Source organism: Colletotrichum karsti (genome assembly GCF_011947395.1).
Source record: "Colletotrichum karsti strain CkLH20 chromosome Unknown Scaffold37, whole genome shotgun sequence".
NCBI lineage: Eukaryota > Fungi > Ascomycota > Sordariomycetes > Glomerellales > Glomerellaceae > Colletotrichum > Colletotrichum karsti.
Window position 1 is genome coordinate 439371 of NW_024065937.1, and position 23709 is coordinate 463079.

Genomic DNA, 23709 nt, shown 5'->3' on the forward strand with positions numbered 1-23709 from the left:
AAAGCGTCAAAGGATCAATGAGGTGCTGCAGAAGCGCGGCGTTGTCAGCAGATGCCGAACGATCAGCTTCCGGGTCCGGCCGACCCCTGCGTCGTACGGTGGACCTCGACATCGAACCATGATTATATCTGCAAGGCTGAGATGGTGGGATCGGGGCGTGGCGGAAGAAGAACGACAGAACCAACGGAAGGAATTGGCATCTGTCAGGGCATGCAGAAGTTTGGGGGCCGGAGGATCGAAGTGCATGGCCATGTGGATTGTCGTCTCTTGTTTGATGGGGAATGCGCGCATCGTAAACTGTTTAATAGAACTTGCCAAGGCGGACGTGCAGGTTGGACATGGTTGTTGTAGGATGCAATAAGTTTTGTTGGGACTGGTTATGTAGGCATTTGTACTTTCATTCGTAAGTTCGTCACACTATGTAATTAACCATCTCTTGCCATCCTCCGGTCATGTTCCGGAGTTTGTCGCCCATTCATGTTATGTACACTCTTCATTATCCACGCCACTCGTCTTCCAGAATGGAAACAGCCTCTCATTAATCAGATCACTGAAGTCAAGATTAGTTACGGCGCAGTGCGGCGTGTCAATGGGTGTTTAACTTACAATATCGATCCATCTAGCCATCCACTTGTTGACGGCAGCCTTGGCCTCATCAACGAGACCGAGCTCGAGGAGCAGCTGCACTGAGCCGCGAATGCCGGACTCGAGAGCGGAGGAGATCCAGGCGTGCGTGTAGGAGGTGTGCTCGCCAATGAAGATCATCTATGCCATGATTAGTCAATTCAGAAGCACCTAAACATCGCCGGAGAAGGATGCACTCACGTTGTCATAGGTCTTGAAGTACTCGGGGATGTAAAGCTGGTGCTGGCCAGCAAGAGGGCTAGCCCAGCTACCGCTCTGGAGAGGGTCAAGGACCCAGCAGCGGCGGTTGTACTTGCCGGTGTACAGCTCACGGGTGTTCTCGCCGTGGATCTCAACCATGGCGTCGAGGACGAACTGCACGTGCTCCGCCTCGGGGAGGGAAGCCAAGCGGTGACCCCAGTCGCCAGAGATGTAGGACGCGAGCATGGTCGCCTTGCCGGTGCCGTTGATGTTGTAGGAAGGGTAGCAGGTGGAGCCAATGCCGGGGATGTCAGAGGTCGTGCTGCAGCCGCCGACGATGGGGTTTTCGTAGTGCTCCCAGAAGCGCTCGGAGAACTCGAGAGCAACCTTGCAGGCACTGCCGTAGTTGAGCTCCTGGATGGCGTTGGAGATAGTCAGGGGCAGAGAGGGCATGCGCCACCTCTTGATGATGGAGAAGGGGACGGCCATGAGGGCGTAGTCGTAGGAAGAGTTCTGGAAGGTCTGCTCGGTGAAGTTGTTGCGCCACTGCAGGTTGACCTTGGAGTTCTCGGAGTCGAATTGGACGCGCTCGATCTTGCGGTTCATGGTGGTGACGTCGTCAACGAGGGGGTGGAAGGAAAGGGGGAGACGGCTGAGACCACCGTCAATGGTCTTGTAGGTCGCGGCCTCGAAGTACATGCCCTCGTAGAGAGTGTCCCAGAAAGAGGTAGCAGAGTACATGCCGAGAGCGTCGGTGGAGTTGAGGGAGCCCTTCAGGTAGTTCACCATGAAGGCATACTCGGACCAGGAGTCGCCGCCGAGGCCGTTGAGACCGTTGCGGACCCAATCGCCGTGGGCCTTGTACATGTTCTTCGCCATGGCGACGGAAAAGTCAGAACCAGGCAGGTACTTGTCGACCTCGGCGGAGAGAGCGTTGGTGCCATCGTCGTAGACCTTGCTGACAGCCAGCGAAGAGTTGGCGGCGATCTGGGCGAGGGTAGGGGGCAAGCCGTTGGGGAGCTTGATGCCGTTCTTGTAGGACAGACCGTTGCTGTTGGTCTGGACCCAGTTGATGAAATCGACGCTGAGGTTCTTGTCGTGGTTGTTGAGCTCGTTCATCTCGGCGGCGAGCTGGAAGACGAGCTGGTGGTCCGAGATGTTGTAGGTGGTGTTGGACTTGGGGTCGACGTAGTGCTCAGGGAAACGCATGGGACCCATCTCCTGGTAGGAGTAGTCGAAAGGACCGCCGCTGAGGTACTCGGTGTGCACGCGACCACCGAGACGCTGGCCAGCCTCGATGATGCTGATGTTGGTCATGCCGGCCTGGGAGAGAACGAGGTAGCTCATGAGACCTGCCATGCCGGCGCCGACAATGGCGACCTGCTTGGACTTGGCAGCATCGACGTCGACAGCGGCGGGCTCCTTGTCCTTGAGGATGTTGACACCCTCAAACCAGGCTCCGAGCGTGTCGAAGCCGGTCTCGTTGCTCATGTGGATGGCTGCGTCGAGTTAGCTCGTGAACATCTTAGACCAAGGGGGGGTGGCTTACATCTCTTCTCAGCCCGACGCTTCCAGCTGTGGTGGAGGGTCTGGGGCTCACTGCGGCCGACCAAAGAGCCAGAGACACTCCATGCGGAGATGCAGCCGTCGGAGTGGGCGTCCTCGGGGAGAACCCAGACAAGACGCTGGGAATCGCGGATCTCGGACTTGACGATGGTGTGGTGCGCATCGTCGAGGGAGACGCCGCGGCAGGATCCGTAGGTGAAGGTGACGGAACCATCGACGGGCTCTTCGATCGTCAGGTGGATGTTGGACACGCGGGAAGTAACTGCGCTGCGAGTCTCGAGCTTCAGGGGAAGGCCAGAAGCAGCCGCGAGGGCGCTTCCAGCGACGAAAGAGAGGAGCCACCTAGCCATTGCGAAAGAGAAGGGCTGGTCAGAGATTGTCCAGATGAGATTGGCGTGAGGATGATTCTCTAGGTCTTGCCATCATGGTGATGCGCCCGCCAGTCTTTATAGATTCGGCTGAGGTGTAGTTGAGATGCCCGGGCCGGGACCGGTCTATGGCTTTCTCAGCCCGACCTAGGACTCGCCCGAGCTGCTACGAGAGCCGTGCCGGCATCATCTAATCCATGAACAACACAATATTGGTCATGAATTCGGAATTGTGTCTGGCGGTGTCGGACTCTAGACTTCGACAGCAAACGGCAACGTCAAGGGTCGTTTGTAAGAGCCGAAGTGCTCCCATCGGAGAGTTTCCCGGAAAGTCAACCTTGCCTGAAGAAGAAGGTGCGAAATGCCATTTTGAACTCGTAGAGGGCGACTCCCATGCGTTCCCATGTGGTTGACATGCAGACTGACGTTGCATAGAGCATCAACGGTCGCGAGGGCCCGAGTCATTGGGTGTTGGTCTTATCAGTGGAGGTAGCATAAGACGGGAAGATAGGGACGAGGATGTCGTTGCCGATGACCCCCGTGGCGGGGCGATATCCCATCCGTCCCCGTCTTCTTGGCCTTCGGATCCCGCAGTGGGGGAAACAAAGATGGATCGTGGGCATGGACTGGGGAAGTTGTTTCCTGGCAACAGTTATCAATGTCGTTTGCGCCCTTGCGCTCCCTTGGGATGAACGAGGCGGGTCGAGATGGAGACATTGGGGATGCTATTGTGGTTCGCCGGCTCCCTCCGAGATATAGAGATAAGGCAAAGAGTATGTAAGCGACCGGCACCGATGAACGGCGGATAGGACTCGGATAGGTTCTGCAGTGAGCGAGCTGGCGGTCAGCATTGGGCAGTATGCCATATGTTTACGGCTTATTGGAACCAATGGCCATAAGGAGCTGTGTGACGGTGTAACAAAGCATCACCAGGATCACTTGAAGTGCTCAACTTGCAGATCGATGCCCTTGGCGTAATCCTTCCCAGAGACACAAGACAGCCTGCGGATAGATAGCAGTCCGAACTGTGCTATACACCCGATAGGACGACACCGAGACGACGAGAGCAGAACCATGACATCTCCGAACACCAGGTCCAACTTCCCGCGGCTTGCGTATTCCACTCCGGTAACGGCTAGCTCTCAAGGTGAGTGCGTGTTGGTAGATGACTCCATCTAGACCTCAACCGGGCCGGTTGTCAATATTTAATCAGAGAATGGAACGTAGCCCTGAGCGAAAGAGAAAAGAAAACCCCTAACGGAAGCTTTTGGCGATGAGAAAGATAAGGACAAATGCCGCACGCACTCGCGGGCAGGCAATAAAAGAGAAGACTGGAGTGCCGGTCTCCACCGTTCATGTTATTGGTTGAGATAAACGATCGAGTTGGCTGGGAAAAGATAAGAGATGCGTCAATTAGTCTCGGCATGTGGGCGGGGCCAGAAACTGGTTGGAAGGTCCAAGAAGTAGGACAAACGGTCTTCACTTGAAGAGGTTGTGATGTTGGAAAACCGACACAGATGGAATTGAAGTTGGTGTTTTACAGAGTTTCGGGAGTCTGAATGTCTTTAAAGCGCGTCAAGTGTGACAGCAGCAAGGGTTCAAGTTGCAAGAAGCGTCCTTTGGCGTGATGGCATCATTGACAGCCAATTAGGCGCCCGGAATGACAAATGTCTCCGTGCGGTAATCTCCACAGTTGTAGAGTGCCGAGAGATTTGGAGATTGAGCTTGGCCTCGCTCGGGTTTGCGGCTCTGCTCTGCAACCAACTCAAACACTTTGCTGTTCCATTCCAGTCCCTTCAACTCCCGTCTCTCGTGCAGATTCTGGGGTAACTTACGCCCGCAACTGTGCGCCCGCAAGATCGCAGCTAAACGCAACCCCCCGGTGATATTGGGATTCGGGTCAGGAACAGCTGCAACAGCTGAGCAGAATTACGTCCCAGCGAGGCGGATCGATCACGCAATGGCAGAACCCGCGGCTGCAACTGAAACCCCGCCTTGGTGGGCAGCGTTTCCCGCCCCCAAGGCCAAGTCTCTGGAAATCGAGGCCGATGAGGTGATGAAGCTGCTGGAGGCCCAAGCTGCAGCTGGCAGTGATAGCTCCCGTGAGTTCCTCCTAGTAGACGTGCGAAGGAATGATTGGGAGGGCGGTACCATATCGACGTCGATCAACTTCCCCGCCCAGACTCTGTACCAGACGAGACCCGTCATCCATCAGTTGTGTAAGCAGGCTGGTGTCAAGCGTGTTATATTTTATTGCGGTGAGTAGTCGCCCGCTCTAATCATCTGTCCACACACACACATACACACCCGCTTTCCCGGAATAGGACTCTTCCCCTGCTGAAGTCGTCAAACAGGTAGCAGTAACGGCCGCGGCCCACGCTCTGCCAACTGGCTGCAAGACTATTTCGATGAAATCGGCGAGACCGCCGTGCAGGCTGTCATCCTCAAGGGCGGCATCAAGGGCTGGGTGCGCAAGTACGGCGGCCGTATGATGGACTGGTACGACGAGCAGGCCTGGACGGAGGTCGCGAAATAAGGCGTCTGCGGGGCTTTCCGAGATCTCTCCGAGGTGCGTCCAGTTGCGGCGTATCGCAGCCGGTGACGCAGTGGTCGGTATGAAGGTGACATTTGCTGGTATCTAGCCATATTTCATCCCCGCCCCTTGTCTTGAACCAAATGCATTCTTTTGTGCCATCATAACGCCGAAATGTAAACCCATGCAAAGCATCTTCTGGAAGTCGACCGTCTGGTAAGAAAGGTTTACCGCTGGTGGCGCTCGTCGCCGCCAATTCTCTCGAGGGCCTCCAACATGACGACCGAGTTGCCGCGGATGACCTAGTCGATGTTAGCGCTGAGCCAGACAGCGAGATGAGAGAGTCGAATACGTACAACCATGCCTAACCGGACCTTCTCGCCGCCCTCCTTCTCCTCGACCGCCTCGTCCAGGACAATGTTCAGGAAGACCTAGACAGCAGGATTAGCTCGGGTCAGGGACAAGCGGTGGGATGGGAAAGCATACATCGTAACCACGGAGGACACCAATAACCTTGCGGCTGCCGTTCAGTTGGACGAAAAGCCTCTTGTCGAGGTACTGGAATAGCTGTTAGCCTTCTTGATCTCAGAATAGAGGGGAATGCGCTGATAGAGGAGTGCCATAGCTGTGCTTGATGGCACTACAGTAGTATCATAGTACATCATACAAGTCTGGCGACTCGGGAATGTCCGTCAGGAAAATGGGTCTCCGTACCTTCTTCAACTCGGGCTGTGCGGGCGCCATCTTGTCCTGTCTGTCGGTCGTGTGTACGGGGGTTCGTGGTGGTTGGCGAAATCAATGAAGGCGCGAAATGGCTTTGCGACGCGACGGAGCTCTCTGGGCTCGCAGCCTGGCCGAGGGGAGCCTGCCTGTTCGTTATCAGAAATTTGGGTGGGGTCACGTGCTGCCGCGATAAGAAAGCTTATCGGGTGTCACCAAGGTGCCTGCTGAAGCAAGCAACCTTGGAATTTAGGAGCTTAACATTAACAAATTGGCCGACAAACAAGAGAGTTTGGCCAATATGAGTTCATTCACGCCCAAACGAAAGGCGCGCGTCATCAAAGTCCACGATGACGACGAGGACGATGCGTCAAAGTCTTCGCCGACAGGCCAAGAGCCCGTGAAGGATGGTAAGTCCGCAATCCTAGACCAGAGACTATGCGCTGATGCCGTTCGCAAGGCTGACGGGATGGCAGAGGGTGCGCCGATATCAGTAAAATTCACAAGAAAACCTTTTCGCCAGTCTGGATTGCGCAAGAGCATCAACTTCAACGAGGTCGACGACTCCAATGGCGGCGCTGCTGTCAACGATTCCGTCAAAGCCAAGGCCCCAGCGCAAGACGAGGAGGAAGACGACGGCCCTGTTGTGGTCCGTCCGACAGTCAGCCGATCGGGTTCCCTGAAGCAAAAGAAGCGACAATCGTCCTCGAGACTATCCTTCGGCGGCAATAAGGGGGACGACGATGGCGATGATGGTGCAAAGACGGGGTACACCACGCCTAAAAAATCGACGACGCTGGGTCACCAGGCTCTCGAGAACAGCGCGCTCAAGAACCGTCTTCCGATGCGATCATTCCGCGACGAGGACGAGGATCGACCGAAGTACAGCAAGGAGTACCTTGACGAACTCCAGAACTCGACGCCGAATACACCCCAGCACCTCGCTTCTCAGCGCATGCAGGAAGAGGATGGAATGGACCTGGACCCCTCTGAGCTGGAGGGCGCCATGATTGTCAACTCGGACGAGTTGAGCTCGCGGCCGCAGCAGACGAACATCTTGACCGAGGCGGAAATTCAGGAGAGGAAACAACGGAGGGCGAGGTTGGCGCAGGAAGAGCAAGCCGACGACTTCATATCCTTCGATGATGACAATGGTGGGGCATCGCTGCGCAAAAAGAAGGACGACACACGACTAGTTCGTGAGGATGAAGATCTGGGCGAGGGTTTCGACGATTTTGTCGAAGATGGTGGCCTTTCGCTGGGCAGGAAGGCGGTGAACGAGGAGAAGCTCCGTCGCCGGCGCGAGATGGCTGAGCAGATCAAGATGGCCGAGGGCGACTCGGGCGATGAGTCGGATGCGTCCGAAGCAGAACGGCGCGCTGCGTTCGAGGCGGCGCAGACGCGGTCTGGCATGGATGGACTGGAGAAGCCACAGCATAACCCGGCCGAGCAGCTTTTGCAGGTCCCGCCCAAAATCACACCACTGCCGAGCCTGACAGAATGTTTGTCCAAGCTGCAGATGACGATGCAGGCGATGGAAAGGGAGCTCGCGGACAAGCAGAAGCGGGTGGAGGAACTGAGACGGGAGAAGGAGGGCATTTCGACGAGAAAGGACGAAGTACAACAGCTGCTCAACGAAGCTGGACAGAAGTACACGAGCGCAGTGGGCACTTCGTCGGCTGCGGAATCCGCTGCGCAGTCGCCGGCTAGGCAGATCACGAATGCCGGCGCAAGCGAGCTCAAGGTCGAAAGGGGTCTGGAAAGCCTCGGAGCAACACCAAACGAGCGCCCCGATCCTGAGGACCTGGGCTAAAGCCTTTACGTACTTAATGATACCCAAAATAGACTAATCCATGGAAACATTGCTTCAATTCTTCGGTTGTCTAAGAAATAACCTCTCCATGAACAGAGAGAAAGTCCTGCCAATGCCAACGCCGCATGAGAATACACCTATGGTACAAACTACCACTTGCCAATTATAATCACAGCCACAACATCCATTCCGAGCCTCTGCTTACTTCCCCTGACTAATGCACAATCATCTTCGATGGTTTTACTTCGACTTTGAGACACCAGCACCAATGACGCCAGGGAGCTGCTCCTCGCCGACGTTGAAGAGGAGGGAGATGGCGAAGTAGAGGGTACCGATCAACGCGATACCGAAACCGACAAAGAGCCAGAAGGGGACGCTGACATCAATCTTGCTGCAAGCAGGGCCGGCCCAGTAGGTGACGCTGCCGGTGTTGTTGGACTTCAAGCAGGTGCAGGCAAAGCAGGTACCGGTGGACTGGCCATCGGCCTTCTGGTACTTGTTAACGCACTTGCCGTGTCCGGAGCAGCTCCTCGTGTCCTTGTCGCAAGCCTCCTCTGAAGAGAAGCATGCGGGGATGCTGCCGCGCTTGATGGGGCCGGGGAAAGGAGTAGAGGACTCGGCAGGGCTGGTGGGTGCGGGCTTGGAGGTGGTGGTCTTGTCGGACTCGGTCTTCATGACCTCCTCCACCTGGCGGCGGCGAAGCTCCTCGGGCTTGGACGACCAGTGGCGGACCTGGGAGTTACGAGACGATTCGGGCATAACGACGAAGGTGGTTTCCATCTCGCCGTTCTGGGCGAGCTGGCGAAGGAGGGAAGCGTTCTCGGCGATGGAAGCGATGATGGAGTCGTCCTAGGGGGCATTAGCATGTTTGGAGAATGGGCATTGACGCAGCATTAACCGTACCTTCTTCATGTCGTATCTGGCAACGGAAGACTTGCCACTCCAGCACTCCTCCGCAAAGGGGTTGATGGCCTTGTCAAACCGGCAGCCCTTGTTGGTGACGCCAATGTTTTGGAAGTCGTTGGCCAGCAACAAGCTGTTGGCCGCGGCGGAGGGGGCATCTCCAACCTTGAAGCTGGGGCTTGCGCCGAAGGACTTCTGAAGTGTCTTGGCGTCATCGCCTGTGATGCCCTCGAGCATGACGACGAGCTGTGACGGGTTTGTAGAGGCGGCGTTGCTGAAGAGACCCTGCGGCGCCATGCCGAACTCGTTCAGGTAGCTGACAGCCTTCTCGCTCGAAATGGACTCGGGGAGGTCCCAGGTGCCGTGCTGGCCCTCGGGAGAAAGGCGCTGGAGGAGGACGAGGCGGGCAATCTGTCGTGGTAATGATGGGATATCGGAGTTGGAGGACTGCGTCGATTGCAGAACGTATACGTCAGCGGGTTGGTCGGAGGATAGCGCGGTAGCGACGCCGGCCAGGGCAGTCGCAAGCCCCACGGAGAGCTTCATGATGTCTGATTTCAGGGGCGAAGCTCGAGGATGGATTGCGGCGATGGTATTTCGAAGGGGGGCGAGCTTGATGCGGCGTGATGCTGCTATCTCCAAAGCTGCGTCGAGTCGGCACGTAAGTCGAGCTGCCGCAGAGCACGTCCCAGGACCCAGGCAGGACCCATTGGTTCCTGCCCACCGTGTCCCGTTTTAGTGGGGCGATCGTTCTCTCGGCCAAACTATTCATCCGATGATGGGTCCCGTCCCAGGTCCGTCGGGCTCCGGGCATGTGCGATACGGTCATCTCTCACACTGTCCTCGGGCCCGCCTCTGCACAACCAAATAGGTGGTGGGGTTAGATGACAGACATGGCAAACACTGTGCGCCAACATTCGCCCAGAACTTCGATCCTGAGCGGAACAGTCGCGCAGCCGCCGCCGCGCATTCAGCAGACGAATCCACACACGGATGTTGAAAGTCGCTGCTGTAAGTTTGCTACTGTTCGCACCAACATCTGTAGAATCGGCATCCGAGTCCCGGCTTTTATCATAGGCGGGTTTTGTTTCTGCACTATTTACGGGCTTTCTTTCATCTTGCTGCCTCTGCACATGGTCACTTGCTTCCGTCCGTCCCTCCTTCGGCTGCCACCGTCGTCGATTCGCATCAGTCATCAGACGTGACGAACGCACTTCCGTCCACCATTTTCGAGGTTACAATCGGTCCATCGCCCTACGAGAGCGAATCACTCCTGCCAACGAATAACTCACGGCCGCCGTCGCCCGGCGTGCCCCTCTACGTCCACGATGTGGCGCCTGTTCCGACCACGCGCGAGCGCCGCCGCTACTCGGGCGCTCACTCCGAAGGTCTCAGGCCGGGAAACCATCACTATACAGAGGGTCAAGATCTCAAAGGCAAGGTTCAGGCCCAGGTAAGAAGAGTCGAGGTTATCATTGTCAGGCGATCACGACTGACTTCTCATTAGGTCAATCCTCATCGGCACTGGCATCTCGCTTATGTGCTTGCACGTGTACTGGTCGACCGTCCTAAATCCATTCTTCCGACATGTAGACCGCGAATACGAGAGTCTTTCCGCGGCCGAAAAGAAAGCACTTGACGAGGAGATGGAGGAAGAGACGGAACCTTGGTTCATACCATTCCCATTCACGACAAAGCAAGTCAGCCAGCCGCCATACAAGGGCTCCGATCCGGAGTGGCAACAATACGTCAAGATTAGCAAGAACAAGGAGCTTCAAAACCATATACGTGGTAAGGATGGCCACGCACCGTTCGGGATAGACTACCTTGCTGACTTCGATGCGCAGGTGACCTGGCGAACTGGGTGAGGAGCGCTGTCGAGAGACACCCCACCATCATCGCGCGATGCGGTAATGTGGTGAACCTGCGGAGATACTGGCTCGATATTGATTTTCCCTATCGTCCACCTCCGGTCTACTATTCTTCCGGGTATGTACCGATCAACTCGCCCCCAGTTCTATCCCACGTAGCCGCTGACCCTTCGCAGTCTGTTGATGGAAGATGACGGACTGTATTGGTCAACCCAGCCAGTTGACTCCTTGACCGTTAACAGGTTGAACAAGATTCTCTGGCCAGAGGCCATGACTGTTTCAACCTGGGCATTCACGTCGGCACTTATGAAGCAGCACTTCATGGACATAACCCGAGCCCTCGGCTTCGAACCGAGCAAACCCGCCCAGCCATTCCCGCCACCAAACGGTGGCAACATGCAACGCGCCAAGACCGAACGACCTCTCCCCTCCACCAACCGACAAACGACAGATGGTACCCCGGCGGAGAACGCCTCCCATAATGTCAGCAAGACTTCTGACTCTCGGCAGCCAGAAGAACCTGAGAGCGGTGGCAGAACCAATTTCGTCAGGGATACAGCCATCTCCCATATTGAAGGCATGAAGCAGATTACGGACGGTCCTGCCAGGGAATTCCGCAGGAAACTGGCTCAGTCCTGGAAACCCACCCGAGCATACCCTCCGCGAGGTTGTATCCTCGTGTCGGGGTTCGTCGAAATTGAGCTGCCGAGGGGCTACGTTGTCGTTGACGTCTGGGGTCACTGGAATCCCAAGACGGAGATGTTTGAGCCCAGGTCGACCTTCATGGTGCTCAGGAGAATACAGATGAAGCAACAAGCCCCCGCGCGGAGCTAGACCTTTTGAACGAAGACATTCTTACTCATTGCATATTGGCGGCGTTTGGGACAGCGGTGAGCATTTACCTTGGGTCTCGTTTGGGTTGACATGTGGCATGATACCACCACCAACTATGATTCGCGTTGGAGTTGGAAGTCTAGCGGAGACCCCCTAGATCGCGGACGGGCATTCCATACAGTGGAACGAGCGTTTACTTTTGTTCATTATCGAGATACCATAGAGGAGCTCAGCAGCCGGCTGAGACCGGGAAAGGGGTTCAAATACCACTCTCAATCATGCTATCGTGCTCAGGTGTGCGGTCCCTCGCTCGTGGCCACCATCAAAGTTCCTTGACAGTTCGCATTGACTTGCAACGCTGAATATGTCACTGGCGCAAATTAGCGCTACGTGATTGCCGCAATGGCAAAGGCAATTGATCAGCGAGGTTGAAGGACCCCAGATGGTCACCGAGTGCAGGCTAACGTCCCACTAGAGTATCAGCCTCCACATCCTTAATGATGGCGAAGCGGCCGGACCTCTTCGATAGAAAACCCAATCGTCATTATCATTTTGCGTGTCCATTCGGGATTTTTACCGTCTTTTTCGTCTCATTATCTCCTTGTCGACATTCATGGCTGATTTGGGACACGAGGCCTGCTGTTTCTTTGCTGTTCCGAATCGCTCAGCATAACACACAACGGACATCATTATCGAAATGCTCTGTCGCATCTTCCTCTTCACTTCTGCGCTCTGCTTGATGCAGATTTCAACAGCACAGCAGCTTTGCTACTATCCCAACGGGAGGCAAAGCCCCGATGTGCCCTGCAACATCTCAGCGCCGGTGAGCATGTGCTGCGGCTCGGCCAAGGCCTGCTTGTCCAACGGCCTCTGCATGCTGGACGACACCACCGAGAATTCCGGCGTCAGCTATGCGCGCGGGACCTGTACGGACGCTCAATGGACGAGCGGGGTGTGTCCGAGGCAATGTCTACTAAGTGAGCAGCTCGCTTGCCCTGGAAATTTGTCGTAGCTAATCGGGACATCTAGATCAGGACTCTCCAAACAACTCCTCGGCATACGACTTCCGCAGCAGCGGCGTGCAGGTCTGGGAGTGCGGTGACCAGCGGGGGTACGGGACGGAAGCGAACTACTGCTGCGAATCGGACTCGGAAAAGACGCGGTGCTGCAGCACGTCCGCGGCGGTCTTCAAGCTCCCCGCGGCCACGGTTGGGAACGCCTTGAATCAGGTGTTGGCGGCTACGTCGAGCTCGACGTCGACATCGGTGGATTCGACGAGTGTGGATGGGAATACGGTTACGGCGCCGCAGACGGCGTCGCTGCAGACGTCGACTGATAGCCCTGATGATTCCATTACGTCTTCTGGGCCGAGTGTTGGGGCTATCGTGGGCATTGCGCTGGGTGTCGGGCTGGTTGTTGGTGTTTTAGCGCTGGGTGTTGTTGTGTTGTTTTACCGGCGGCGAAGGAGGAGTTTGGTCGGTGTTCAGAGGGAGGTTATATATGAGAAGGACAAAGGCGCTCAGGAGATCGGTGGACAGGGTGTGTTTGAGATGGATGGGATGGATAGGCCTGCGGAGGTGGCGGGAGACGATCGAAGACACGAGTTGGCTCCATCTGGTCGACACGTGAGTTGATATTACAAGTAGCGCAGCAGTCATGTGGTATAATTCAAATATATGATGGTTAATGTGCCTATCACTTAATGTATTTGGTTCTTGTTCCTAGTATCGTCACTGTCCCTGCTGTCTCTGTCCTTGCTGTCTTCGTCCTTGCTGTCCTTCTTGCTGTCGTCCGCCGTCGTCGGATTATTCGGGTTTATCTCCTTGATCGTTTCTGCGAACGCTTCTTATTCGGAAAGAATGTGGCCTGTTGAAGTTCCCAATGTCTAGGGGCATATCCTGGGTATAAGTTGGCGTATAAACCAACTGTGGGCTCTAGTTGGCATCGGAGTGCCAGCGCCGTGTATTCAGATAAGCCCCATATCGAATACCCCTTGGCCATACTGTTGTTGATACAATCCCGCAGATGGGCGGTAAACCATTCGATGCCCGGCTTCTGTTCTATGCCCATTTCGACGAAAAAATCCCAAAAGTTGTCTATGTCGTGAAGACGGCGGACTTCAGTCGACAGATGGAGGGCAGCGCCGGCGGGTGGCGCGCCGTGACGGTCGAATAGTTCATCCCGAAGTTTCACAAGACTCCTGCCATTCGTGGGTCGCGCGATGCGACGAAAAAGCTCGGAGAACATCAGCAGGCGGTAGGAAGTGCGACTGGCCTCGAAGGTCTTCCGCAGGCGGTAATGCGACACCTTATCCGGCTCCAGGTAGCTCAGTTCCGGCATGTTGGCACCCCGCTTGTCTAGCATCCAGACGACGTTGCGCGTAATTGCTTCAGTAATGATGGTCTTTCGCACCATGTCCGTTATTGGGATGTCGCTGATGAGCAGGTACACCAGTAGATGGCCGAGATTTGGGCAGGCGACCTTGGACGTTTGCCCATTCATAAATCCAGTTATCTTCGAGTTGGCAGCACTGACTAGCTCTTCGTTCTCAGTCGCTAGACAAAGAATTAGATGAAACAGGTGAAAGTACGACTCTATCGCCTTTTCCGATGCGTGGCGCAAGGTGCTCTTCTGCCCTGCGTGGTATTGCGTCTTCCTGGAAGGATGTGCTTCAATCATGTTGAGGCGCACAACGATATCGTTCATAAAGGCGGCAAGAACCTCAATGGGAGACTTGCTCAGTAAGCCGGCTTCCGTAGATAGCGTCGTCAATACTGGAGCCACATCCCCCTCCACAGACTTCCAATGACGTCGGGACAAAGGCAGTGGCAGCCAGTGCTTGAAGCTGATGTTGTGGACGGAGTTCCGTATAGCCAGATCTCTGAAAGCCTCCTGGGATATTAGATCGAATTCGGATTCGATGGATCTTTTCCCTAGGCTGGACACGTCGACTCCGACGCCGAGCTTCGTGTTCCGGAAGGTGGTTTTGGAGAAGAAGCATTGCAGCTCTCGCAACCGGATCAGGTCGTAACTGGCGACGATATTGGCGACCCTCGGCCAGGCATGGGAGAAGGCGATGAGATCCTCAAACTCGAGGTCTTCGAGCGTGGCCATGAGGAGTTCGTCGGGAAGCGACGTAAGAGCACACTGTTGCTTTCGCCACTGGCAACCTTCTGGCGAAGTCTGTGGGCCTAACGGCACTGCTTTCAAGGCGTGTCGGCGTATTCTTCTAATATCCGCCTTGGTTTTGGCTCCATCGAAGTCGCAATGCCTACAGACGAAAGTTTGTTGCATTTTTAGACTGTATTGTCGATATTGTTTAAGACTGTATCGCGAGTCGTCGTGTATTTGCTCAATAGCTTCGCTGTTGAAGAAGCTAAGCATCTGAATGGCGATCCCCTTGAGTGTATACGCAGGGGTATATCCCTCGGAAGTGTTGAGGATCGATGCGCAGATATAGGAGCTGAAGACGTTTGGATGATGCATTCTCGTGTCCATTCTGATTTGGGGAGCTACGAGTGGGTAGCGACTTCCGAAGATAATCGTCATATGAATCGGCATCCATCCTTCCGGCAATATAACGAGGCAAGCCTCGTCGAGCTGGTCATCTCTCGTATGTAAAGTAATACGAGGGTATGGCTCTCTTTGTAGCTCGGCGATATCCTGCAGGAGGCGTTTCTTGAGGTGATTCGCCATTATATAGTCTGGCGACGACGATGGCGAGAAGGAGGGGGGGCTGGAGAGGAGAGATGACCTCGAAGAAGGTGCCAACGACGAGAAGGACGACCGCGATTTTCCGGGGGACGATAAAAGGATCGAAATCGAGAAGGATAGTAATGGACGCTAGTCTTCGCTTCGCATCAACGACGTCGTTCCCAATCTGAGTTCGTCTCGAGGTTTTGGAAAGTGTTTGATGTCGGGTGATAGCAGAGAAGTGATGGGAACTAAATGAATCACACAAGAATGACTGCGGTCTTAAATAAATGTCGAAGCTGTTGAGGCCGCTATGCGAAGGTTTCTGTTGTTGCCGTGTGAGTCGGACGGCGGATCGCTGGTGCTGACGGTGGAGGTCGCTGGTTTGGCCTCAATTCCAGTTCCAGACGCAGCTTGAGGCCTCATTGTGGCAGTGACGGTCTGCGCTTTGGTCCTTCCACGGCCAGCTAAAACCATATTTCCTACCTGCAAATAAAATTGACTGTTTGGTTTTCGCTTCCATTTGAATGCGGAAGCTAGCTAGGTAGGTAACAAGGTAGGTGATTAATCTGCTCTTTGCTATTAGCTTTTTGCATCTGTTGGAACAGCAAGGTACGACGAGCGAGTGTGTCTCACCACATCGATTCCACTCGAATTCCTGTTCCTAAGCGCCATAAACTGAGTAAATCTAATATACTTTCTATATCTCAAAGTTTGTATGCGTGAAGATAGGAATAATGACGCTGAATAGAACGACGACGGATGACGAGGACGCTAAAGACGAAGAGGACAGCCACAACATCACCCAAGATGGCAAGAACAATGAGGGAGCTGTTATATAGCAATGAATGGGTAAATTTTATTCGTCACTGCTAGGATCTGCGACAATTTTGGCGATGGAAGGTATGCAACATCAACGTGCAATTGATGGGTTCTGGTTTTTGGTGACTTTCGGTAAGGCGACCTCGGTGAATCTCGGTGAAAGATTCTCGGTCAATAAATCTGCCTTCGGTGAGAGGAAGGAACCCGTGCACGGACCATCATCAGTCTTCAGGGTCTCTCCCCCCACCCGCATCCTCACCTCTTTCCTCTTCCAACGTCACTTCCTTCTTTTCCTCAGGTCCGCCTAGGACCTCGGGGCGGACCCCTCCCATCAGTCCTACGATGCATTCTCCCTCACCTAATGCAGATGACGATTTCAACAGTTGTTAACGCATTCCATCATCCTCATTCTATTCAACACCTCGTAGGACCCCTAGGGTTCCATTCAGTCTTCCAGGACTCTGGGACATCTGTAAGTCGTTGACGATGTTCTCAAGGAATCATCACCAGTCTTTTCGGGCGCATTCGATCTTATCACGAACAAGCTGAGAATATCATCACTTTTGTGGTAAGAAACACACTTGATTCATTGATACCCTAGTATTCGGCCAATCGCTCTCGGAAGACTTTCAACAGCTTCGTCGTGCCCAACGCCAAACTCCAAACCAATACCATGTCCAGATTGGGCGCAGAACTCTTCATACCCGCCAATCCTTCTGAAGAACTACCTTTTCATCAAAGATGGAGGGAAACCACCAAGAATCATCAACCATCGTCATCTCCGCATAATGCATCACTCAGTTTCCGAGCCTCCTCCTCCGACCTTCTGTGCCTGCCATGTAAGCCAAGGCATCGTTGACTACAGCAGATGTCAGCCTTGAAATATTCTTATGAGCACACCCTCGACCAAGATCGTGAGTCGAGAAATGGTACTGACGTTGAGAATCCATCTTTTCTCGTCCGGCGAGATACCAGGCCTCGTTGATTCGGTCTTCTTCCCTCTCGTCACCGAGACAGGGAAAGAACTGCACATCCGTTGACATCGGGGCAAGGTCTGGAGTGCGAAGACGTGAGATACAGGGCGCGCACGGTGGCAATGCCTCTTCATACGGCACAAGAGCATCCTCTGCAGTGTCGTCAGGGAAGAGGACGAAGTCGTCCATCATGCCCGAAGCTGAATCCATCGGCAGGCTCTTAGCGGCGATTTCATCATTGACGGGAGCAAACATGTCGAAGCGCCCAGTTCTGGCCTGATTGCCGTCGTCACGGTGGCTTTGGTTGCTCCATGATCCGACGGCGAGAAGGCTGGAGTCTGGGCTGCGACGACGCCGGTGCGAGCTCGCTTTCGACTTCCGCGAGCGCTGATGAGGCCTCGAGGTCCTGTTGTGGAAGGGTTCTTCAGTCATGTGACCCGGGAGGGTATTGGCTGGGTAGGCCTCTCGGGGAAATCCTCGCGGTGAGACTTGTTGATGCGGAACGGGCGAAAGGCGATCATGTGGGCTCCGGATAGCATGTCCTGTGCTGAAGTGGTGAGGGGAAGTGTTCCCTCGAGATGACGGCATGCAATGATCCATCGGGCTTGCTGGGCTCATTGGTGATCTGGTGTAGGATGCCCTGGTGGCATTGGAGCGAGTTTCAAAGGCAAGAGGCATGAAGGCCATGATTGCTTGGTCCTGACCAGTGATGAGTATCATCTGGGGGATGGACAGCAATGTTTGCCATGATGAATTGAAACTTACCGAATGGGTCTGACGAACAATCGACGGAGTCGTTGAGAGTCGTTGAGGTCGAGGTGGTGGAAGTGTCTGTGTGAGGCGAGAGGGCTCTGGGAGGGGGCAGTATGTGCTCTGGGAGATATCTGAGGAGGATTGATTGGCTTCAGAAGTTGATATGAGATGCAAGGTGATGGCCCAAGGGATTTTCGAGACCCAGGAGAAAGTTCTCTGATAAAAGTGAAGAATCCAGAGGAAGGAGGAGAGGTTGAGGAATGGAGGGTGGTGGGATGTCCGGGGGTTTTATGTGGTGAGTGTCCCTGGGGTACTCTCTCCTCCATGTTGGCCAATCAGCTCGCAGAATTACCCTCACCCCCCGTCTAGCACAACCTCCCCCGATTCGGCACCCGGGCCTGCACCGGGCTGTTCCTCTTCCTCATCGTATCCAAGTTGGATGTTGTTGCCATTCTGAACTCCTGGAAGCACTGGATGGGTGCAATGACTCACGGTGTTGGAGGAAGTTGTCTGGAGGTTGCTGGAAGCCATCGGTGCTGTCTGGAGGTGCTTGGGTCGGAGACGCCCAGTGGGAGCAATGACGATACTTTTCTGCTCTTTGTCATCGTCGAAGACGTTCAAGAGGTCATTCACTCTGGCTTTTGAAGCTTTGGGATCACAAAGTAGCTTGCTGTCTCTCCCAATGTCTAGAATCTCCTTCTTGGCTTCCAGTCAGGTGCAGCATCTTACCTAGGGCATACAGACTTATGGGGTCTGTCATTGACTGGTCAAGGACTGTCGAGTTCGCTTCCTACATGGGATTGATCCATACTTCATTGGTCTTTATCAATGTCCTATTTCTCTTGGGGAGTCCTTTTGTGGTCGTGCTGTAGTTTCCATGAGGCACAGTCGCAAGTCATGTGACCCCTCCAATCCCGACATATCAGCTGGCCTTCCTTCCTCTTGCCCGCCACACCCACCGGTCAGGCTCTATCTTATGAGAATCGGCGAAAGTTCATGGCCCCGATATCCCAGTCAAAATCCGGTTGGCGACCACCCTCCCATCTCCACCACCAGAAGTCCACCCGCGTAAAGAAGTTTATCTTCTCCAGACGCTGCGAATCCCAGAAAAAGAGTCCAAACAGACGGCAGTTGGTCATCCGCGGGTCGTTATTCTGGAATCCCAGGAACGACTGATACGCCCAGTACCAAGCTTCTTCCGGCCCCTTGTCCATGTCTTCGGTGACCATCGACTGCCCTACACGTTGTTTGTAGTCCTCCGGCGACCATGCACTCACGGGACTGTCTCGTGGGGTTTCGGAATTACTCAATTCGTTGCACTTGTCGACGGCGTCGGAGAACCAGACGTAAATCTCGCCGACGCGGTTGTAGCTATCGTAGCGTGGTTGTTGCGGAAGAGTGAGAAGCAGTTGGTAAAACTGAGTGGTGGGTGTGATGGAGACTTTGTAGAGAAACTTGATCCCAAAGCATAGGAGGCGGGCTTGGTTTTGCCTGATGTGGCAGTCGCCGCGCTCCAAATGAGGGGGGAGGATGGGATCGGTCCAGTACACCACCTGTCCGTTTACGGGGCCGCAATGGTGCTTTGATAACGCTTGAAGTTTTCTCAACTCCACGAGCGTATGTAGTGCTGAGCTGGTGTTAGCACTGGTAACCAACATAGGATGATACATGTCACTCACGAGGACCAATGACAGCAGCTGCGAGATAATCCCTCACCGCGACCAGCTGTTCCATCTCCCAGGGAGTGAGGAAGTCGAAAAAGTGAATCCTCTGGAAATTGACGACGTCTAGGTTGAATATCACAACCTCTGGGTCCTTAAATAAGTTACGGTAGACCTCGAAGCGGTACAAAGCTCGTTGGAAACGAGCCGTCTCTGCCGCCGTGGGTTCGTCCGCTGGTGAAGGTGGCTGCGGCCAGTCGCGACGGTCGTTGGCTAGACTGCACTGCTCTCTCGTGAGGCGATGTAGTGCGAAGTCTTGGTATTTGCTTGCCAGATGCCGGCCGCACTTGTGTAACTCCGATAAAGCGGCACCGTCTGCGAGGCTGATCGTCGGAGGGATGACGGGCCGTCTCTTGAGATACTTATCGCTGTATTTCACGACAAGATTCAAGTCCTTGCTGTCAAATCTAGATGACTCGAGGGCCATGACAGCCTCTGGAAGAATACTTGGTCCTATTTCGTTCAGAGTGACCTGGCGGCATGCGGAGGGGGCGCAGCGGAGCCATGTTGAAGAGGTGAGTGCTGCATTCTTCAGGGTGTTGAAGTCGGGCAGGTGGGATAGAATGGAGACCCAAAGCTCATCTGGGAGCGTTTGAAACATCTTTTCTGGCGACAAGTTGTCCGATACGAGTCTTATCAGTCGCGGTAAAGGAGTTCAGTGGCCGCTCGATGATGTTGTTTGAGCCGCGGGCGAGCGGCATGCAGCACTAAGCTGCAGAGCCAGTGAGAACTGAGCTGGCGATTCAGTGAGTACTCATGGGAAATGATTCTCGGAGGAAATAGGTATGCAAATCGACGTCCTTAAGGAGAGGCACAAACAGGTCGAATTTCTCGCAAGCGGGAAGATGAGACGGTAAGATTTGACGGCTTCAAATGACACCAAACGATATCTATGATAGTGAATGCAATACGATCATCAAAGCCAAGAGGGAAACATCTGGTGAGCTGGGCATCTGGGCACCGGTCTTGATGTCCTGCATGGAAGTTAAGGACATCCCGCTTCGCTTGGCTTCACAGTGTAGTGTTCCCGTCCAGAAGAGGCGAGTGGAGCGGCGGGGCTGATGGGTTAAGTCCGAAAAGAAGGCCGTGAGAACCGACAGTGCGAATGGGAATTGACACTTGCCGTCTCGATGACTAAGCACCAGCCACTTCTGCCAGCCTCTCTCAGCCACAGACCGGCCTCGCAGTCGGCTAATCCTAATCGGGCTAGCGGTCAATTGCTCAGTGCTTCCAGGTTGCGAAGGTTCAGCGGATTGCTGGACGACAGCTCTCGCGTCAAATCCCTTCCGCCGCGCCAGCCTTACAGATCGTCCTAGCGAACTCAACAACCTCATCGTTTCGTGTCATCTAGTCGCGCGAAATCAACCACGAAATCCTCTCGACTGCCTCCTCCCGATCCGATTGTGAACCGTCGTCGCGATGGGCAAGAAGAAGCGCGGTCACCCCGATGTCGAGGACGTCCTCTCTCGCCCGTGGTGCTACTACTGTATACCATCTCTTGCTCCCCGCATCTTTTTTTTGGATGCGCCTGCTGACTTCTACTAGGCGAGCGTGACTTCGAGGATTTGAAGCTCCTGATTTCTCATCAGAAGGCCAAGCATTTCAAGTGCGACAGATGCGGCCGTCGTTTAAACACTGCTGGAGGTATACTTTATGCGCGCCATCGCCATCGTCGTCTCCTTAGCTAACGCGCTTGCTCCTTCAGGTCTCTCCGTCCATTTGAATCAAGTACACAAGGAGACGCTCACTCAAGTCGAGAATGCGCTGCCGAATCGACAAGGCCTGGATGTCGAGATCTTCGGCATGGAGGGTATCCCACAAGACATCCTGGACCAGCACAGAAATCGCATCATCCAGAACTTCTACCAAGCACAGGAGGACCGCCGTATTGCCACCGGTAACCCGCTGCCAGGCCAGTCCAAGCAACCGAGAAAGAAGCTCAAGGTGGAGACCCCGGAGGAGCTGAAGGCGCGTCTTGCCGAACACAGGACGAAATTGGCCGCTCAGAAGGCCGCAGGAACCAGCGGCAGTCCCGCCAACGGCGCGCCTGCAAGCGCAAGTCCTGGTGCATTCGTACGTATTTTGTTTCGTCACGAGAAGCGTTCCTATCTAACATCTATACCCCAGAACAACTCCCCATACCCACCGCCTCAAGCGCCATACGGTGCCGCTCCCGATCAGCCATACCCATCTGGAGGTGCGCCTGGTGCTACCCAGTTCCCGCCGGGCAACTACAATGGCTTCTCTCCTTCATCTCTCCCGGCAAGACCGACCAGTGGCCTACAAGCGACGCCTGGCCTTCCTCAACGGCCGCCCCAGTACGGCGGCCAGTTTTGGAACGGCGCCGGCGCTCCGCCCCAATACCCCGGTCAGACTGTCGACGAGCTGGTTACTGGTGCTGCGCAACATGGAGACGAGATTGACGAGCTCATCCGCAGGGCTGAGTCGGGCATCAAGGCCCCGAAGAAGCCCGAGGACGAAGAGGAGGCTGCCGGCGACAAGAAGTCGAAGAAGGACAAGGAGAAGAACGTCAGGATGGTTTACGCAGACACGGAAGTCAGTCCGGAGGAACGCATGGCACAGCTCCCGAAGTACGCCTGGACCGCGGTTACATCATGATCGGTGGCTTTGCGCAAGTCGAACGTCGGACGTCGGGAATATTTGAAGTGCTATCGCCAGATTTCAATCTCCTTTCGAATGCCCACGTGAATGGCGCAAAATTTCAAACTCGGGGCCAAGGCGGCACTCCATTTGGGCGGAGTTTTAAAGGCGTAGATGGGTTTAGGATGTATATAACTGTAAGGAATGCACTGAAAACTCCGTCATTGTTCTCATCGCAGGCTGTGACGCTGAGCAAAATCGCAGATTCGGCGCTCCAAATGATACCATCGCCTTGTGAGCGAGTCTTCACTACTGATGAGTTGGAGATGCACTTGCAGATTTCGATCTTTGGCAGCCTCTTTGATAAAGCTGTTATCCCGCTCCCCTGTCTCGATGTCTCGAAGGCGCTCCTGGTCAATCTCAATCCGTAAAGCCGCGATCGTCAGGCTCTCTACGTGTTGAGCTATGACGACCGAGGGCTGGGTGAAATATCAACTGAGGACTCGCATATGTGTGCTTGCGACTGGCAACGCGATTCGTCTCATGACATGCGTTTCCCTGAGGATCTCAGGACACCATATCGATGTGATTGGGCTTGATATCCACGTCAAATTGGCCATGGCGTCGACACCTCGAATAAATACGGAGCGTGGAATTTCCAGCAAGATGTTTTGCACTTCCATTGCCAGCATGATTTCATCTCTGCTGTGCTGGGTCTATGCGTCACGACTCACCGGATAATTGGAAGGGCGAGATATCGTGGTCCCAGATTTATCAGGCAAATTCAACGTGGAAATGGTCGGTTCACGGCTAAATGCGACATCTCCACTTTCGATGCCACAAGAATGCATATTCCCCGCAGCGACTTTTGCCGTGGGTTGGCGCCCAGATCGTTCAGTTTCTCCAAATGGGGTTGGGTTTGGGGTAGTTCGACCTTCAACCATGTCGTTCGCTATTCCGATTCTTGAAAGATGCCATTATCGAAGAGTTGCCAACCTCAACAGTTAGGCCTTGTTGAGACTGGACTTCTCTTTCAGCATCGAGGTCCTGTATAAGATCTCCTCTTCGGCACACGGCAAGTAGGCACTCGTGACCTGATCCAAACAAACAACGTGGGGTAAACATGTCGGCAAGGTTCGCTCGCTTCGAGCAGCCGGTGCGCCGGGCTGCGGGGAAGCTCGACTCAAGCATCTTGGAGGCTGGGGTTTCGTGGGTTTTGTTCACCTCGTGGAACGACGGCTTTTCTTCCCACAGGGGCCAAGACACTGGCCGGCCCTCTCTCCGGCCCGTCGTCAAGAGGCTTGCTCTCTTCGAGCCCCTCTTTACCCGTCGGTCAGACACGATCTTCCCATGCGGAAAGACGACTAATTACGACCGTCCCTGCGTGCAAATGTTGCCCTCTACTGGCCCCAGAGCAGCTCTTGCGTCTGTGGTGCCATACCACTGGTTATGTGTGCTCATGGATGCTACGTCGCCATGCCTGTTCAATCTACTTTCCCCATGGAAGCATCATCCCGGGCTGGTTCTCCAACCGTTCCTGGCCTGAGGGTGGGATCGTCCCGCTCAAGTGAGCTTTCTTCTTTGGGGTTATATAAGAGCTAGAGTCCTTTCCCGTGCTAATTCTTCCCCTTGAATCTCGTTGTCTACCCTCCTGGGCGCCTTTGGTGTACGCGTTCTCCCTCTCGTCGTAAAGTTCCGAGCGACGAGTTGTC

At 54.6% G+C, this 23709-nt stretch overlaps 11 protein-coding genes across 11 annotated transcripts; 5 read left to right on the forward strand and 6 right to left on the reverse strand.

Annotated features, from left to right (window-relative positions):
* Window positions 1–597: 597 nt before the first annotated feature.
* Window positions 598–2741, reverse strand: CkaCkLH20_10058 (l-amino acid oxidase; the record flags this gene model as incomplete). The annotated part of the gene is made up of 3 exons (XM_038892773.1): window positions 598–765; window positions 826–2324; window positions 2375–2741. 3 exons carry the CDS (start codon window positions 2739–2741, stop codon window positions 598–600), a joined length of 2034 nt encoding a protein of 677 aa, XP_038742022.1.
* Window positions 2742–4719: 1978 nt separating this feature from the next.
* On the forward strand, window positions 4720–5295 carry CkaCkLH20_10059 (arsenate reductase; the record flags this gene model as incomplete). Its single annotated transcript, XM_038892774.1, has 2 exons — window positions 4720–5017; window positions 5114–5295. The coding sequence occupies 2 exons, from the start codon at window positions 4720–4722 to the stop codon at window positions 5293–5295; spliced, it is 480 nt and encodes a 159-aa protein (XP_038742023.1).
* A 224-nt stretch (window positions 5296–5519) lies between these two features.
* Window positions 5520–6036, reverse strand: CkaCkLH20_10060 (LSM domain-containing protein; the record flags this gene model as incomplete). Its single annotated transcript, XM_038892775.1, has 4 exons — window positions 5520–5594; window positions 5649–5723; window positions 5779–5850; window positions 5953–6036. The coding sequence occupies 4 exons, from the start codon at window positions 6034–6036 to the stop codon at window positions 5520–5522; spliced, it is 306 nt and encodes a 101-aa protein (XP_038742024.1).
* Window positions 6037–6313: 277 nt separating this feature from the next.
* On the forward strand, window positions 6314–7825 carry CkaCkLH20_10061 (uncharacterized protein; the record flags this gene model as incomplete). Its single annotated transcript, XM_038892776.1, has 2 exons — window positions 6314–6422; window positions 6489–7825. 2 exons carry the CDS (start codon window positions 6314–6316, stop codon window positions 7823–7825), a joined length of 1446 nt encoding a protein of 481 aa, XP_038742025.1.
* Window positions 7826–8065: 240 nt separating this feature from the next.
* Window positions 8066–9274, reverse strand: CkaCkLH20_10062 (arsenate reductase; the record flags this gene model as incomplete). The annotated part of the gene is made up of 2 exons (XM_038892777.1): window positions 8066–8674; window positions 8729–9274. 2 exons carry the CDS (start codon window positions 9272–9274, stop codon window positions 8066–8068), a joined length of 1155 nt encoding a protein of 384 aa, XP_038742026.1.
* A 782-nt stretch (window positions 9275–10056) lies between these two features.
* CkaCkLH20_10063 (uncharacterized protein) lies at window positions 10057–11433 on the forward strand (the record flags this gene model as incomplete). The annotated part of the gene is made up of 4 exons (XM_038892778.1): window positions 10057–10181; window positions 10236–10519; window positions 10576–10717; window positions 10776–11433. 4 exons carry the CDS (start codon window positions 10057–10059, stop codon window positions 11431–11433), a joined length of 1209 nt encoding a protein of 402 aa, XP_038742027.1.
* Window positions 11434–12130: 697 nt separating this feature from the next.
* CkaCkLH20_10064 (uncharacterized protein) lies at window positions 12131–12769 on the forward strand (the record flags this gene model as incomplete). The annotated part of the gene is made up of 3 exons (XM_038892779.1): window positions 12131–12410; window positions 12463–12531; window positions 12591–12769. The coding sequence occupies 3 exons, from the start codon at window positions 12131–12133 to the stop codon at window positions 12767–12769; spliced, it is 528 nt and encodes a 175-aa protein (XP_038742028.1).
* Window positions 12770–13248: 479 nt separating this feature from the next.
* CkaCkLH20_10065 (uncharacterized protein) lies at window positions 13249–14547 on the reverse strand (the record flags this gene model as incomplete). Its single annotated transcript, XM_038892780.1, has 1 exon — window positions 13249–14547. One exon carries the CDS (start codon window positions 14545–14547, stop codon window positions 13249–13251), a length of 1299 nt encoding a protein of 432 aa, XP_038742029.1.
* Window positions 14548–16745: 2198 nt separating this feature from the next.
* Window positions 16746–17461, reverse strand: CkaCkLH20_10066 (uncharacterized protein; the record flags this gene model as incomplete). The annotated part of the gene is made up of 3 exons (XM_038892781.1): window positions 16746–16807; window positions 16886–17309; window positions 17360–17461. 3 exons carry the CDS (start codon window positions 17459–17461, stop codon window positions 16746–16748), a joined length of 588 nt encoding a protein of 195 aa, XP_038742030.1.
* Window positions 17462–18649: 1188 nt separating this feature from the next.
* On the reverse strand, window positions 18650–19997 carry CkaCkLH20_10067 (uncharacterized protein; the record flags this gene model as incomplete). The annotated part of the gene is made up of 2 exons (XM_038892782.1): window positions 18650–19302; window positions 19355–19997. 2 exons carry the CDS (start codon window positions 19995–19997, stop codon window positions 18650–18652), a joined length of 1296 nt encoding a protein of 431 aa, XP_038742031.1.
* An 818-nt stretch (window positions 19998–20815) lies between these two features.
* Window positions 20816–22015, forward strand: CkaCkLH20_10068 (uncharacterized protein; the record flags this gene model as incomplete). The annotated part of the gene is made up of 4 exons (XM_038892783.1): window positions 20816–20882; window positions 20942–21040; window positions 21102–21469; window positions 21524–22015. 4 exons carry the CDS (start codon window positions 20816–20818, stop codon window positions 22013–22015), a joined length of 1026 nt encoding a protein of 341 aa, XP_038742032.1.
* Window positions 22016–23709: the final 1694 nt, after the last annotated feature.